The sequence below is a fragment of the Anguilla anguilla genome, chromosome 4, assembly GCF_013347855.1.
Source record: "Anguilla anguilla isolate fAngAng1 chromosome 4, fAngAng1.pri, whole genome shotgun sequence".
NCBI lineage: Eukaryota > Metazoa > Chordata > Actinopteri > Anguilliformes > Anguillidae > Anguilla > Anguilla anguilla.
Genome location: NC_049204.1, coordinates 29612416 through 29625513, shown reverse-complemented (window position 1 = coordinate 29625513; position 13098 = coordinate 29612416). Strand labels below are relative to the sequence as shown.

Here is a 13098-nt window from a genome sequence, read left to right as displayed (position 1 = left end):
AATTCATATTTTATGTTATTGAGACCTTGTCAAATAGGTCTGCTATTTGGCTTCGGCTTTTCTCCCTCTGGAAAACAATTTTGTTTTCAGTCCTTTCCAAAAACAGTCATTTGAAAAATGCAAACATAAGGAATACATTTTGATTATTGGTTGATTGATGGGTTAGTTGAGTAGGTAATTCACTGACTGACTAATTGATTGATTAAATTGTTGGTTTATTGGTTGATTAGTTGACTGCATTGCTGATTGATTGATTGATAAAATGTATTTATTAGATAGTTCTATGCATGCTGTAATCCTCATAGAAAGAAAAGTAGCCTAACAGCAGGTTTTCGCTGTAGTTTCCAGACCGTCCTTGTTCTTTGCAGAAAGAAATAGGAATGGAAGACACTAAAATCATGAAAGTTTTAAATAAAAATGTGATATCTCGATGATATCCAACTTTTTCCCCTGAACATCAGTGACATTCACAGACACGCAAACAAATACACACATGGTACAAATACATATGCACACCCTGGGCCAGTTTAAGGCGGTCCTCACCAAGTACAGCGTGCCGACCTACACCACGTCCCAGACCGGGGGCCTAGGGCTGAGCGCTGAGGAGGGGGGCAGGAAGGTGGAGTGACTCACTGGAGCTAAAGACTGGCACCTGCCGTCACCACGTTCTGACTGCACTGACTTCTTATCTTTACTGCTGACAACGGCGTTTGTGTTTTTACTTTTTAACGCGTATGTCTTACTGCACATGAACGTACATTTAGAAAATTACATCACATGCATTTCATTATAATGGCTATGCCTCACTGCCCACACACACACGCATGCACACACACACACACACGTGCATGTGTACACACACACACACGCACACGCACACACACACAGGCAGTACACTCACCCTCTCCTCCCTCAAATTTGACCCTTTTTATTACTTGACACTTGAAAAATGTCCTTTCAATTAGAAGTTATTGGGTTGTAACTTGGTCTTCTTTGCCTTACAGGGTTCCAGCAGATGAGAGAATTGGCAAATTGCAGGATCTCTACATTTGGGGGGGAGGGTGTTATTTTGATTTTGGGAAAACAAATCATAATGCTAACTTGTAATGCTTTGTAACACGAGCATGTACGCCCACATCACTTTGAATCACCGAGTGCAAGCTTCTGACAGCCAAGGCCCAATCTGCACAAAGAGCATGACTGCTGTAAATTGCGGCCGTGATGTGAAGTGAATGAGCTGCAGGCCGACAGACATAATAGCACATCTGAATGCACTCCAGATAGCCGCATTCGCAACACTATCTCCCCACAGACCAGGCCGCCAGGATCCATCTCCTTCTTCCCAAGCCCAGAGATGTGTGGGAGAGAGAAGCTCTGTACATAATGTCAACCAGGGTTATTACTCTAAACTCGCTGCAGATGACAGGACCAAGGGTCAGAGATGGAAATTAAAGAACAAATTTGGAACAGAAGTTGGGGAGGCCTGTTTGTGTGGGAGGAATGGGGAGGGGAGCTACAGTTTGGCCTGAGTGAGGTCAGAGAAACGGAAACATATGGGTTTTTACCAACAGATTGGATGTTCTCTTGGTCTTGCCATCAAAAAGGAAGCTTCCAATCCTACCGCATCTTCCTAGTTTCCATAAAATCTATTTGTCCTACTCTTTTGTTATATGCATTGTTGAGTGAAAGTGGGCTGTACCTTTACTGGCTGGCAGCAAATAAATTTGTTTGATCAAACTATAATAATGATACATAAATAAGTGCTGGGTATTCCCTGTTTTTGCATGACAAGTACACCTAAAATAAATTTGTTTTGTAATCTATGCTTGATTTGCTATAACAGATCACCAAGTACAAAAATTAACATATTTTATATAGTATAATACATTATCATATTATGTAATAAGATAACCATATATGGCAATTTAATAGTGATGACAAAATGAAACTCATGAACATAATATTGCTACATATATGAATTACTACTGGCTACTTACAGTCATATATTTTTGAGTAGGCATCTCACAAACTGAAAAATGGGCTTCAATTCAGAACATTAGTTTATACTGAGACTGGATATTGGTCTGATTTAAGAGATAAACAAACTGGAATCAGAAACCCAACCACACGGAGAAAGATTAGCCACACAGAGGCCCGGGAGTGCGTGCTCCACACACGCACACACACGCACACACACACACACGCACGCACGCACACACAAACACACACACACACACACGCACGCACGCACACACAAACACACATACACACACACACACACACACACACACGCACACACACGCACACACACACACACGCACGCACACACAAACACACACGCACGTACGCACACACACAGGCAGTAGGCTCACCCTCTCCCTCAGATTTGAACCTTTGAACTCCTGCTGCATTCACTGACACTCTGTGCCACTCGTACCCCTAGGCAGACCCCACAGGGAATCCACAGCTAGCAGACCTCATGTGTCCTGGCAGGTCTTCTCCATAATGGAGCCCTGGTCACTCGCAGAGCCAGGCTCAAAGCCACTGGCGCCCGCAAACACGCTACAAATGACCGTTCAATCTTCTGACATCTGGATCCCATGTATACCCCTGTCTCCCTGCTCCCAAGATTTATACCCTCCTGAGGTGTTTCGCCTTTTAAGCGCAGAAATAATTGGCTCCCAGATGTGAAAAAGATGTGGGCTGGTTTTACTGTTTTGTTGCACAGAATGTTTAAACACGTTCAGCATTTCTGGACAAAGCTTATCTAACTTACCTACCAGCATGATTATAAAATTATGCTGCTTGTTGTGAAGCCATTAGGGAGGTAAAAGATGTTCAAGGGGCATAGTTACAGTGAGACCACACCAGGGTTATTTGAATCCACAGCCAGTGAAAGAAACCTCAGCAGACAGTATACTCCAAATGATGTGCAAACTTTTTTAAAAAGAACCACTGGCAAACATGTCGCCGAACACCGTTGTCAGTATACTCGATACGAACACCATGTTCTTTGTTTTATGTCACTCCACACTGCTGGGTGGTGCACAAACTTGAGTGCAGATTTGCTTTGCACAACTCATTGACACCCAATTTAATGAACATTTTGTGTCAGGAATTTGAGCACATTTCATTGTCTCTAAAATTCCTGCCTGATTGATCATAAAGATGATTCATATCACCTATTAACTCTAGCCCTAGAGTTGCAGCAGGGCGACTTGCACTCCCTGCCATCCAGGTGAATGGTTCTCGCTCGTCCCAACCACGGAGCTTCTCTACCCTAGCTCCCCAGTGGTGGAACGGACTCCCCATTCCTCTACAAAGCACTCAGTCATTGCCCAGCTTCTGCCATGGTCTGAAGACGCATCTCTTCAGACTGTATCTAGACTAACTATCACTACTCTGCAAGGCACTCCCGATCTAGGATCGCTCTTTTCGATTTCTTCTGATTTATTTTTGTAGCACTTTCATGTAACACTTGTACCTCATCCAGCACTTATGTATTGCATTTGTATTGTTATCTTGATGTTGTAGCTTGTTGTCATGCCTCCTAATTGGACTTAACATTACTTTCTGACCAGCCTATGCTTACTGAGTGAACTGGACTTAATGTGTTCATGGCTATGGATAACTGTTACATAATGAGTAGTGTATCTTATTGGACCTGTGTTCTGTAGTTGTTCCAATGACCTATGGTATGCACTTACAGTATTGTATATATCGCTTTGGATAAAAGTGTCTCCCAAATAAATGTAATACAATAGAAGCACAGAATTGTCTAAAATGTCATTGTATGCCGTAGCATTAAGCTTTTCCCTCACTGGAACTAAGGGGCCTAGCCCAAAACATGAAAAGCAGCCCCAGAGTAAGGGGTGTCCAGAAACTTTTGGTCATATAGTGTATTTGTTGTGTTCCAATTTGAAAAAACCTGGGACACAGCAGCACGTAGCTGCCAGGCTGTAGAACAGTTGGAACACCATATTTCCTGTTTCCTGTCTGGTTAGGTAGGCTGCCACAGCACTACTCTTTCTAGGGCTAGGGAATACACATCACATCAGCCACATACAGCTGCCAATTTGTTTGAGTTAATAGGTGATATGCATGTATTACTTTAAGAATTCTTTAAGGCTTTATGTGAATAGAATTAGTAAGAGCTACAACAAATGGAGTTTCTGTGTGCCTATTGGACAACTGCATAAAAATGTTGGATGTCTGTCAATTCAACTTTAATGTGGCAATTTAAATGTTTAAGACATAAAACAGAGCCCATAAATAGACCTGACAGACTAATCTGGGGAAAAAAGCCCTTGGCAAAAAATGTGCATTACAATAAATATAACAAATTACATAAAATAAGTCAGCAGTCATGGAAGTTGGCCAAAATATGAAAAGCAGCACAGTTTTAAAAATACTTCTATTAGGTGTTGTTACAATCTAAAAGGAATGCAATACCAGTTTAATCCAACTGTCAGTCTTCATGGTAATTGAGGTAATTGCGTAAGTCTAATGAAATGATGCCATTTTCTGTGCACTTTCATAAAAATTGCAATGACACCCCATATATTTATATAATACTTTAAATGTTACATTTGCTATTATTTTGCAATAACAGTTTCACAGGCTCAGCACAGCACAGTTTTCAGACACCACACCCATAAAAGTTAGATGAACCTTTTAGTGCAACTGAACTGAGTTGGTAATGAAATTAAAAGCATTATTTTCATGCTTAAAGGGACCCAGACCCACTTCATATAGTATTAATAGGGAAGGTAATTCTGACTTTTTAAATGTAGGCTTTTCTTTTAATGCTATTATTTATTAAATTCAGATTTTCTTATTATCATATTTTCTTTGACAGTTGTGCTGAACCACACAGTACCATGTACCTGGACTTTTCCCAGATGTTCTCTATCAAATTCTCCTATGTGCCGGTGGTGTGTGTTGGAGCAGAAATATATATTGTGACTAATGGTCTTTAAAGAATATTCTTTTTCCTCCAGCTTCTGAAAATATTATTAGATGTTAATGTGTTCCATTCCATGTCAGTCCCGGGGAGTCCAGAGGATTAGTCCAGAAGATCCTAGGCGCCTGGGCAACATCGTACCCCCAGGCCACTGTCTAGGGCACTAACCTTTCAACTGTTGTTACACCATTTCCTGCTCAGGCCTCCCCAGGCATTGGGATATTAGATTTTTGAAGTGCAAATCAGGACTAGTCCCTTACAGGCCAAACAAGGAAGCAAATGCGTGTTTAGGGCTCTGAGAAGTATATATAGTATGAAAGTGGGGCAATACACGTGCACACATATTCTTAATTTTGTACTTCAAAGTTCAAAAAACAAACTTGCATTGCTTGTCCAGTACGGCAGCATATACTTCAGAAGTATACAGAAATTATTTTACACAATTGCTTTCATCTCCTCTATTGATCATGTATTGTATGTCATAGTAAAACATGGCATCACCAGTGTTTATATATTGGTGATTTATCATCAATAGCACCAAATAATCTTTGGAGTACAGACGTATGCAGATTCCCTTTCCCCAATCAATGATCTTTAATAACACTGTTAAATAAAAAGCAATGTGGTTAGTTCCCACATTTTTTGTGCCATTCATTTGTTGTTTTTCTGACACCAAAAAATGTATATTATATTCCTTTAATAAAGATCATATTCCCTGCTGAGATATAAAAGAGTGATAATAGAGAATACTTTACCATTTTGATTCATGCCAGATTAAAACCAAAAAATACCATTTTGCTAGGGGTATGTGTAAACCAATATGTTAGCAAGCCTATCAGCAGACCTAATTGAAATGAATTGTTCTGGCAAAGGTGAAGTGAATTCGAGGTAACTGCTATCTGCTATGAGTAGATAATGTTCCTATCTAAAAGTTTGCTCTCATCCAAGTTATTTTATCCAGTAGCCTAAAAAAATATTTATTATTATTATTATTATTATTATTATTATTATTATTATTGCATTCTGAATTACACTTGGACTATAAAATGAGTATCCTCTGTGATAAACCATTTGTCTAGCATACGACAAACTGCTAGAGACGAAAAGGACAATAACGTAACCGCACAGCCCCGCTCAACAAATCAGGCTCACAATAATTAGGCTGTCCAGGACACTCCCACATCCCTTACCAAATAAATAAATAAATAGATAAATAGATAGATAAATAAATAAAACACCTGTAAGAAGTTGCCTGTCGGACAGCCTCAGAAGTCCTGCAGATTACTGCGTACAGGACTGCAGGATATTTTAGGGATAATAGTAGCTACTAGGCTACATCATAGAACTCTACAACACCATTATAACGAACATTCTATGCCTTTAGCTGTCAGCTTCATGCAATGCGATGCAACGCAAAACATGGATTATGCGTTAGTTTGTTATGGTAGTTTTTTTTATAATTATGCCAATAATCGATTTCAGTCAACAATAACTTGATTTTCACAAATACATTTTTTTTTCAACTCAGCTCTTTCTAATGTTAACACCCCTGTCCACTCCGGCTGTCAGTTGTCAATTTTACATTGAGCTGGTAACGCACTGCCTAAATAGAGTCCATAAACTAGAGAATCATAGTATTTTAACAATACTGCAAAAACGTATTACAGTACTTGAACTAAAATAAACACAGCCATTATATTACGAAACCAACAAAACAAATTTTAAAAAGCGAACTAAACGAGAATGAAAGATAAATCTATATTTGCAGGCGCTTTTTTCGGACTAAAAGGGTCCTAAATTGGGTCCTGCAGGCTACGTGGCAACAGCTCAAACATGGCAGTAACTTGCTCGGAAATGTATGTGGAGTAGATCCACAGCGAATTTTACTTCTGAGTTTGGATTTTTACTATAGTGTCTCAGTGAAGTAGTGTTGTAACAGTAAGGTCATCTGAAAACGTGCTGAAATGGCGGGGTGGTCTGGGTTTTCTGATGAAGAGCTACGGAGGATGCAACAGAAAGGTAACACTAGCTAACTCACTTTGCTCTTATGCTTGTTTACAAGTAGCGATTTTTGTACAGAACCGTGTCGACATTATAAACGCTCCCGCATTTTCTTCAGGAAGTGCGCTTGAAATGGAAAATTCTACATAAACACGTTCAAAGCAAATGCCCAGCATGTTAATGGGGAAGTTTTTTTTAAATTACCTTGGAAAAGTGTTCGCTACTAGATACTTAGCTGTCTAACCCAGCTAAGTACTTCACGCCTTCAGTTAACTTTATTGCTGTTATAACGCTATATCGTCAAAAGTGTTCTAAAACACGAAACAAATTGAACCATAGCAGTGTAACGTTAGTACACTTAGGGAACATGCTTGTGATACAGTGCTTGCTGGTTCGATTTCTAGCTGGGATCTGTCGTTGTATACTTTAGCAATGAATATGTCTTAAGAAAAAAATCCAGCTGATGATTGGAACATCTTTTAAGCTTGTATGTTTTTTTAGTAGTATACTTGCCGAGTCAGTTTTACCATCTCTGGAAAATATTCCTTTGCTTTTGCGATATAGTTGCCTTAAAAATTATTTGTATACGTTAAACCTAATACACTTTAATTTCTTCACTCTACTCACTAAAAGTCTTTTGGAAACCGCTTCCACACCCCCGTATTGTAACAAGAAAGTTTAGTAGTCCTGACTCAAACATAACGTGTAACATGACTGCTGTTCCGGACTCGTGTCAATTCAACCCTATATATTTTGGGTCAATTGGGTAAGTGTGCTTAGCTGTAGTTTAAGCCTCAGGTTTAAACCTCTAACCACAGAACTGCAGCTGAACTGGAACGGCTAATACTTATTCCAAAGCTTTGGATCTGAATCGAGTGCTCCAGTTGGTGTGCAGTTCTATGGTATAGAGGTTTAAACCTGAGGTTTAAACTCCAGCTAAGGTCACTTGTCCTTTTGTGTTTTATGAACATAGCTTTGTTTGTACACCACAAGTGTTGGTGTATCCAATAAACATTAAAGTTTTTAGTCTGCACAATAAGATTCTGTACACATTTGTATTTGTATGTAGGTTAAGATTGTGTGCAACCACTGTCCATGATCTTATTCAAAGACTACATTTATTAAGTGAATTGAACTCAACTACAAATAAATTCTTGTTAAGTTAGTATAGCACAAGATGTTTGGTTAAATTACACTTCACCTCATTGAAAAAAGAAATGTATTTAGGAAAATCACTATTTTAAAATTAAAGCTGCTTGGACCTGCAAACTTGCAATTTACATTTTGCACCACTGGCCAAAAGTAACTGTTTTTACAGACAAAGCATAGGACGTTTCTGTAGTAACTGGAAAACACAAAATGAATTCCATTGAGATTGTGTACATAAACTTGCATTCAAATGTGGATATCCAACATACAGAATAATTAAGCTATAGCTTAAAAGGTAAACACTTTGATTCAATTAGTGTGCTTAGTGGGGTTTAAACCTGAGGGTGCGGAACTGCATTACAACTGGAACAGCTATCTGTCCAAATGATTTATCCTTAGTTTGGCTAACGAATGAGGTCAAACTTTCCTTTCTGAATGAGGAATAAGGCACAATTGTTTTCTTCTGTTATGGAGAACTTATCAGATCAGACACGATTCCCAGAATGTTCTGTATCCCATCTAGACACAACCTGCTATGGGACAGTACAGTGATGAGATGAATAGGAAAATAAAGTGGAACTCTTTCCCCTGGCCAGTCAGTGATGCAACCAAGAATGTGGTATTTGGATGGACCAGTTGCTGAAAGGGGGGAAGTCTGCGAACATGCAAACTGCTTGCGAACAGCTCGCGCTGGCGGCTTGCTAGTTGATCAAACTCAAAACCTTGCATCTTTTTGTTGAAAACAACCATTTCTGTTTTATTTTGAGTATATTGCAGGGCTTGACAAGCTCTAAAGCCATGTATACTGTCTTCTTCTAGTACAAAATGGCTGCCTTACATTACGCATGTGCAGTCGAGCACATTGTTGAATGCACTTAATTGCATTGTTTTTTATCTTATGTTGTGAACTGAAGACATCTTTCCTAAGTCCTTTGCTCCAATTTCAGTTAGTTAATTGGAGAGTCCCATATATATCTGAGTCCCAAATATTTGTTTAGTGCATGATGTAGGTTTTGTTCAGTGAACTAAAAATTATGGTACATTGACATTAAGCGTTTAATTGGCATGAACTAAAAAATCAAAACTTGCTAATTTAACAAACACACTGTTAACCTGACAAGAGATGTGTGTCTGTGAAAATTGAACATAAAGTTTTTATGTTAATTTGTCAGTCTGAAACATTGGTTTGGAGTATGCAGTAAGCTTCTGTGTCATGAGTGGATCGGGGTTTACAGTGTAGAACTGCAGAATGCTAGCTAACACATTTCACTCCATCTCTCCACTAGAGAGGACATCGTCCGCCGCTCGTGGCCGAAAACCAGTGACCACCAACCGCAGTCGCCAGCAGCTGCAGCGGGAGAGGGCCCTGCATCAAGCCGCTGAGCAACGGGATGGCTCTGCTCAGCTTCCACCCGAACAGCTACTCGCCAAGCCGGCAATGCAAGCTCCTAACCAGACTGCACCCAAAATAACGCCGGAGAACGAGTCTGAGAAGAGCACCACCAGCCAGTCCCAAGAACCTGTGGTTGTAAACCACCACTCCGTGCCGACCACAGAACCTGCCGTGATGGCCAAGGAGCTCGAAAAGCAGGAGGTGGAATTGTTAGTAAGTCTATGATATTGATTGAGTGTAATACTATTCCGTGCTACATTTTTAGCATTTAAAAAGGTCCCAAATACTCTGACTAGAAGCTACATCAAGTGTAGTATGATTCTCTTGGTTTCTGTGAGGATGAGGATCTTAAGTGTAATGGTTTTGAGCAGGGGTGCTGTAAGGAGGCATTGGAGGGGCGATTTAGGACGATTTAGGGCCCTGACTGGCGGGGGCATTCAAAAAAATTTTAAACAGAATTTTCTGGGGTTTTGAACCCTAGGTTTCAACCTCAAATATTATATTGCATTGCTTGCATAGATATTCTCATATGAATTAAGTGAATTACACAGTCATGCTATAGCCACACTCCATAAAACATGTATGTTGTGCTCATCTAGTCTGACTTTGTGTGGAATTACAGGAGAGACAAGACTCGGCTGGAACAGCTTCAGCAAGAGCAGCGAATCATGGAAGAGAAGAATAAACGCAAAAAGGCTCTCCTTACGAAGACCATTGCTGAAAAGTAAGTCACAAAACAGAGCAATCATGAATAAACAAGCTTTTCCAAAGACAAGTAGTACAGCAACAAACCCCAAAAAACGAAACAAAAAGGATGCCGTGTGATGACGCCGTATACATGTGACAGAGCCGACACTTTGTGTCATGCACAGAAAGAATGCTACTTGTAATAATCTTACCCTCTTATTTATTTTTAATTCATTTTTTAACAACCAAGCTCACAAGTCATGCAGAGACTCAAGAGTTCACTAGACTCATGCTTTTAACTTAATAAACTAGGCCGTTTGAAATATTTTGTTTTACAAATTAAATCTTTTACCTATTTCCTTTGAAACTTTAATTCTTTGCCCGTCTACTTCTTCCATAAATGTGAAAATTTGGTTGCAGTTTACGTTTGTGCTGTAATGTAAAACAGGGAGGTATTTGGGGGGTCAGATATCGTATATTCATATTGGTCTGAGTCTTCCCAGTTGTGCGCCCCTGATGATAAAATAGGGTGTAAATTACACTAATTGGCATGGCACTTTGGGGCTTTCTCAGATTTATTAGAAGCATGTTAGCCATCAGTATGTACACGGGGTCCTGTTGGGACGCTAGCCTGCTTCTTGTAAGACTGTCGCACGCTGTTGCACATTGGGAGTCCTATTAATATCCCTGAATATTGAATCATTCTCGCTGTCAGGCTTGTGATGCTCCAGTTACTCCAATAAAACATTTGTTGTCCTTAGCTTTGTGCGTGCCTCCCGAAAGCATGTATTCCCATTACAGAGAAAGGAATTGCATTCACGCAGCCATCTGGGCTGAGCGGATACCCTGACTGCTCTGTTAATGTGGCTGTAGGTCAAAGCAGACCCAAGCAGAGGCAGTGAAACTGAAGAAGATTCAGAAGGAGCTGCAGGCCCTGGATGACATGGTGTCCAATGACATTGGGATCCTTAGAGGCCGGATAGAACAGGCCAGCTGGGATTACTCTGCAGCAAGGTAAATACTGCAGCACAGGGGGCGCAAGTTTGTGCCTAGGCCATGTTTTCCTTCCTCTGTAATACATTTCAAACAGAGCTTTTTACCATATAACTAATATTGAATAGTTCTGTAATATAAACAATTTTATATAACTATCATAAATCATTGTTTACCAAATAGGAAATTTTCTACAAAGTCAATGCGGTGTACTGCAAAACACCTAAAATGCTTACTTTTGGTTTTGAACTACAAACGGTGCCCCCTGCAGGATTTTCATGCTTTCATATTGCATGTAGTGTATGTAATGTTGTGTAGCTCTAAACATACTGATCTAAGTCTTAGAGTTGTCATTTTCTGTAAATAGATAAGGCAGTCCTCAGGCAAAGGAAAGCACACGGGTGTTCTGTTAAGGAGTTCTTTGTAATAAAGGCGGTTGTCTCCCTGGGTAGAAAAAGGTACGAAAAGGCGGAGGCGGAGTACGTGTCCGCCAAACTGGACCTGCACAAGAAGACGGAGGTGAAGGAGCAGCTGACGGAGCACCTGTACGCCATCATCCAGGAGAACGAGCAGCGCAAGGCCCGCAAGCTGGAGGAGCTGATGAAGCAGCTGGAGCTGCAGGCGGACGAGGAGCGCTTCGAGCTGGAGATCCAGGTGGAGAAGATGCTCCAGGAGGTGGAGGCGGAGCCGGAGGTGGAGGCAGAGACGGGCGGAGGGGCGCAAACCCCGCCCCCCGAATCTCAGCCAGTAATGAGCAATCCACCGGACTCTGGCCCACAATGTGAGCCTGTGGCTGCTGAGGTCCCAGCCTCTCCCTCTTAACAGAGAGGGGAACAGGCTGTCCTGGGCCCCTAGTTTGAACATGGTTACTGTACCCTTTCTTTATCTCTGAGAAGGACATCGTGTTCTATGAATCATCTTCTCTGCGTATAATTCTGTACAATGCCAAATAATTTGGTATCATGTCAACACCGTTTCTCTTAATACGATTATATGTTGAAATGTACTTACTGGAAAAAGTATTACATTATTACACCAAATTGTATTTGACAAGACACTAGTTTTCAGTGCTAACTATATACACTACTCATTGGTGGAAATTTTTTAACTTGGAATGTCATTTTTGGCATTTCAGCAGTGGTTATGAGCAAAAATGGTTTTAAACAGATGTCCATTATTGGAACCTTTCATTTTGAGGATTATTGAGCTTTGATATCTTATACAATTATTTAAATGCATTTGTGAGAAATACAAGGCACGTGAAATAAAAAACGATCTATTTATAACTTAATTGTGGGCCCCGGTCTGACCTTCAGTAAAGCTGATGCAATTGCACACTATTCTGGAATGATCTCTGCTGTCCTCTTAAATATGGGTGCAGTGCATTCCATCTGCTTATGGTCTATAGCCCAATATTTGCTGTAGTTCTCATTGTATACACTAGAGATTTTTGTCTGCACTAATTGTGTGTGAAAGCTGGACAAATATGCCATTGAACAACTTCTCTCTGAATTGTAGATATCCTTAAATGTTTCATTTTTGATAAGACGAAAAGAAACTTTCCATCTCATCTGTTCTAATAAGGCTGGAGGGTTCCAGAAATGTGTACATTAACTTTTCTTTGTTACGTTGTTCTGGTAGACTGTCCTATTTTTATATATTTGTATGTATTTAAATATAAATAACTTCTCTGCACACTAATGGCTCCTACTTGGTTTTGTTTTGACCACTTAAATCCATCCTGTCTTAAATGATCCAATCATTAGTTTACTTTGTTTAGATTTAGACTGATTCACTACAATTTCTGCCATTGTGTTCCCATTTTTTGTGAATAAAAAACAAAAACATGAGAAAATTACTACAGTTAATTTTTTGGCAACATATGTAAGTACAGTGGCTTGCATGTATTTTA

General features: G+C 40.0%; 1 protein-coding gene across 3 annotated transcripts; it reads left to right on the top strand.

Moving 5' to 3' along the window:
* Window positions 1–6753: 6753 nt before the first annotated feature.
* gorab (golgin, rab6-interacting) lies at window positions 6754–12887 on the top strand. 3 transcript variants are annotated; one of them, XM_035412345.1, is made up of 5 exons: window positions 6754–6982; window positions 9400–9715; window positions 10129–10230; window positions 11067–11207; window positions 11639–12887. In XM_035412345.1, exons 1-5 carry the CDS (start codon window positions 6928–6930, stop codon window positions 12006–12008), a joined length of 984 nt encoding a protein of 327 aa, XP_035268236.1. In that variant the 5' UTR covers window positions 6754–6927; the 3' UTR covers window positions 12009–12887. The 3 variants fall into 3 exon arrangements, with proteins under 3 accessions (XP_035268236.1, XP_035268237.1, XP_035268238.1); XM_035412346.1 differs by lacking the exon at window positions 11639–12887 and having other exon boundaries at window positions 11067–11211; XM_035412347.1 differs by lacking the exon at window positions 6754–6982 and having other exon boundaries at window positions 9582–9719.
* Window positions 12888–13098: the final 211 nt, after the last annotated feature.

Coding starts and splice junctions, on each gene's coding strand:
- gorab (XM_035412345.1), top strand. CDS start 6,928: ATGGCGGGGTGGTCTGGGTTTTCTGATGAAGAGCTACGGAGGATGCAA. Junction 10,231..11,066: donor ACGAAGACCATTGCTGAAAA/GTAAGTCACAAA, acceptor ATGTGGCTGTAG/GTCAAAGCAGACCCAAGCAG. Junction 11,208..11,638: donor TGGGATTACTCTGCAGCAAG/GTAAATACTGCA, acceptor CTCCCTGGGTAG/AAAAAGGTACGAAAAGGCGG.